The following is a 2,471-nucleotide window of genomic DNA, read 5'->3' as shown; positions in this document are numbered from 1 at the left end:
CTCTAAAATTCTGTGGTTAGTTAGTGAGGAGTAGAATCCAGATTATATCATAATATGTGAATGCAAAGCATCATCAACTTCCATTTCTCTGCTAACATAAGTGGAATATAGCTACAAGAATTTTGGCAGCAGCATTAGAAAGAACTACCCCTTGTTGTCCTGTAATTTAATCCTTATTTCTGAAAATATGAATTTAGCTGATAATACAACTGTCTTCACCCGATATTTGTTGTCGTTTTATAGATCATTGCTAGGAAGAACTCTGGGTACAATAATGAACACAGTGTATGCGATGATGGCTCAAATCTTAAGATCTCATCTGATAAATGCTTCAGTGATTCCTAATCGAATGAAAATGGGTCCATATCTTGGTGTCATTAGAACTAGAATGATGTCAACTCATAAATCCAAAAAGAATATGAGAGAATATTATAGGCTGCTGAATCTGGTTGAAGGATGCTCTGCAGATGACGTCAGGGAATCTTTTCATAAGCTTGCCAAGAAATACCATCCAGATGGTGGCTCTAATACTGCTGATTCTGCAACATTTATAAGGATCGAAGAAGCTTATAGGAAGGTGCTTTCCCACGTGATAGAACAAAGAAATGCCAGACAGAGTAAAGTTGAAGAAACAGAAGAAGAAGAAAAAAAATTCAAATATAACACACCCCAACACCGGCATTATTTAAGTTTTGAGGGTATTGGTTTTGGGACTCCAAGTCAACGAGAGAAGCAGTATAGGCACTTTAGAGCAGACCGTGCAACTGAGCAAGTGATGGAATACCAAAAGCAGAAACTGCAAAGCCAGTATTTCACCGATAGTGTAACTGTTAAAGATGTAAGACACAGTAAGGAACAAAAGATAACTCAAGCAATAGAACGTTTGGTGGAGGATCTCATTCAGGAATCAATGGCAAAAGGAGACTTTGACAATCTCAGTGGGAAAGGAAAACCTCTAAAAAAGTTTTCTGGCTGTTCATATATTGATCCCATGACTCACAACCTGAACAGGATATTGATAGATAATGGCTACCAACCAGAATGGATCCTAATGCAAAAGGAAATAAAGGATACTATTGATCAACTCAGAGAGGCAATTTTAGTGTCAAGGAAAAAACTTGGGAATCCAATGACACCAACTGAACAGAAACAGTGGAACCAAGTTTGTGAGCAGTTTCAAGAAAACATCAAAAAACTAAACAAGCGAATTAATGACTTTAATTTAATTGTTCCCCTTCTGACCAGGCAAAAAGTCCATTTTGATGCCCAGAAAGAAATTGCCAGAGCCCAGGAAATATATGAGACGCTTATGAAAACACAAGAAGTCACAGATAAAAACCCAAATAACTTTGATCAGGGAGAAGAAGAGAAAACACCTGGAGTCAAGACAGGTTTCTTTAACTGGATGAATGTGTGGCAGTTTATTAAAACATGACCATCTCATTGTTCACAGAACTGCCCCCAATCATTTTCAGTAGTACTGACATCACACATAGAGGCTGAGATTTCTTTCTATAACACAAGAGTCTGAGAACTGTGTGCCTCTGTACTTTTCACAAAATAAGTCACGTCTCCAGTGATGTGTAGATGAGAGAGCTGTAAAAAACTAAGTCAGAGAAATATTCAACCAGCTTTGCTCTGAGAATATGGCAAAACAAGAGGAGAACTTACTTATAAGGAAACAATTTAATACATTTCAGTTCGTAAATGTCGGTCATCAGGTGAAAGGATTTAGGATAGGGACTCAGGCTGGGAATCATAAAGGGTATTCCAAAGTCTTAGTGCAGTTTTAAACTCTAATTTAAAAACATTTGTTGTTTGCCATCTTCAAACATAGGTACTTCAACAACAACTAAGAATGTATCATGAGAGGTCACAAAATGAAAGAAGTATGGAATGTAGGCAACTAAACCTCCAAATGATGTATGTTTTTCACAAGTTTGCTGCATTTATACACCTGAGGTTATTAAAGCACAAATTTTTCTAAGACTTTTGGGACATTCTCTATATGGTTGGAAATGTTAAGATCAGAAAATTAGCCTAGTGGAGTTATGACACTCTTCTTTTTTATAAAGCCCTTCTCTCTGGGTATTGAATAAAGAAACCACCAAATATCTTGGTTGTACTTTTTCCTGCCTAACTTCATGAGCCATTAGCAGCACAGATCCATCAGCCAAGCTAGCTGATTTAGCTATTCTAGAAATAGACTCCAATGTCCACTTTTAAAGAGTTTGAAAGTATTTTCAGACCTTTCAGAGGTGGGGGAAAAAAAAATCCTTGGGCTCAATGGAAACAAGGTATCATTTTTGGCTTCATCTCTAATCAGAGTTGAAGTGTTAGGTTTACATAAACCTACCTGAAGCCTTTCTTTGTTATGTATCAAACTCCCCAGAGGCTTTTTCAGTGATATGAAAATCTCAGTTTACTGTCTTAGGGATCCAATTTCCTGTCTTAGGAACCCTTTAATAAAC

General features: G+C 37.0%; 1 protein-coding gene across 1 annotated transcript; it reads left to right on the top strand.

Moving 5' to 3' along the window:
• The first annotated feature begins 274 nt into the window (after window positions 1–274).
• Window positions 275–1,435, top strand: DNAJC28 (DnaJ heat shock protein family (Hsp40) member C28). The gene has a single exon (XM_065875910.1). It carries the CDS (start codon window positions 275–277, stop codon window positions 1,433–1,435), a length of 1,161 nt encoding a protein of 386 aa, XP_065731982.1.
• The last annotated feature ends 1,036 nt before the right edge of the window (window positions 1,436–2,471 follow it).

Source organism: Phocoena phocoena, chromosome 4 (genome assembly GCF_963924675.1).
Source record: "Phocoena phocoena chromosome 4, mPhoPho1.1, whole genome shotgun sequence".
NCBI classification, from domain to species: domain Eukaryota; kingdom Metazoa; phylum Chordata; class Mammalia; order Artiodactyla; family Phocoenidae; genus Phocoena; species Phocoena phocoena.
This window is presented reverse-complemented; position numbering and strand designations above follow the sequence as displayed.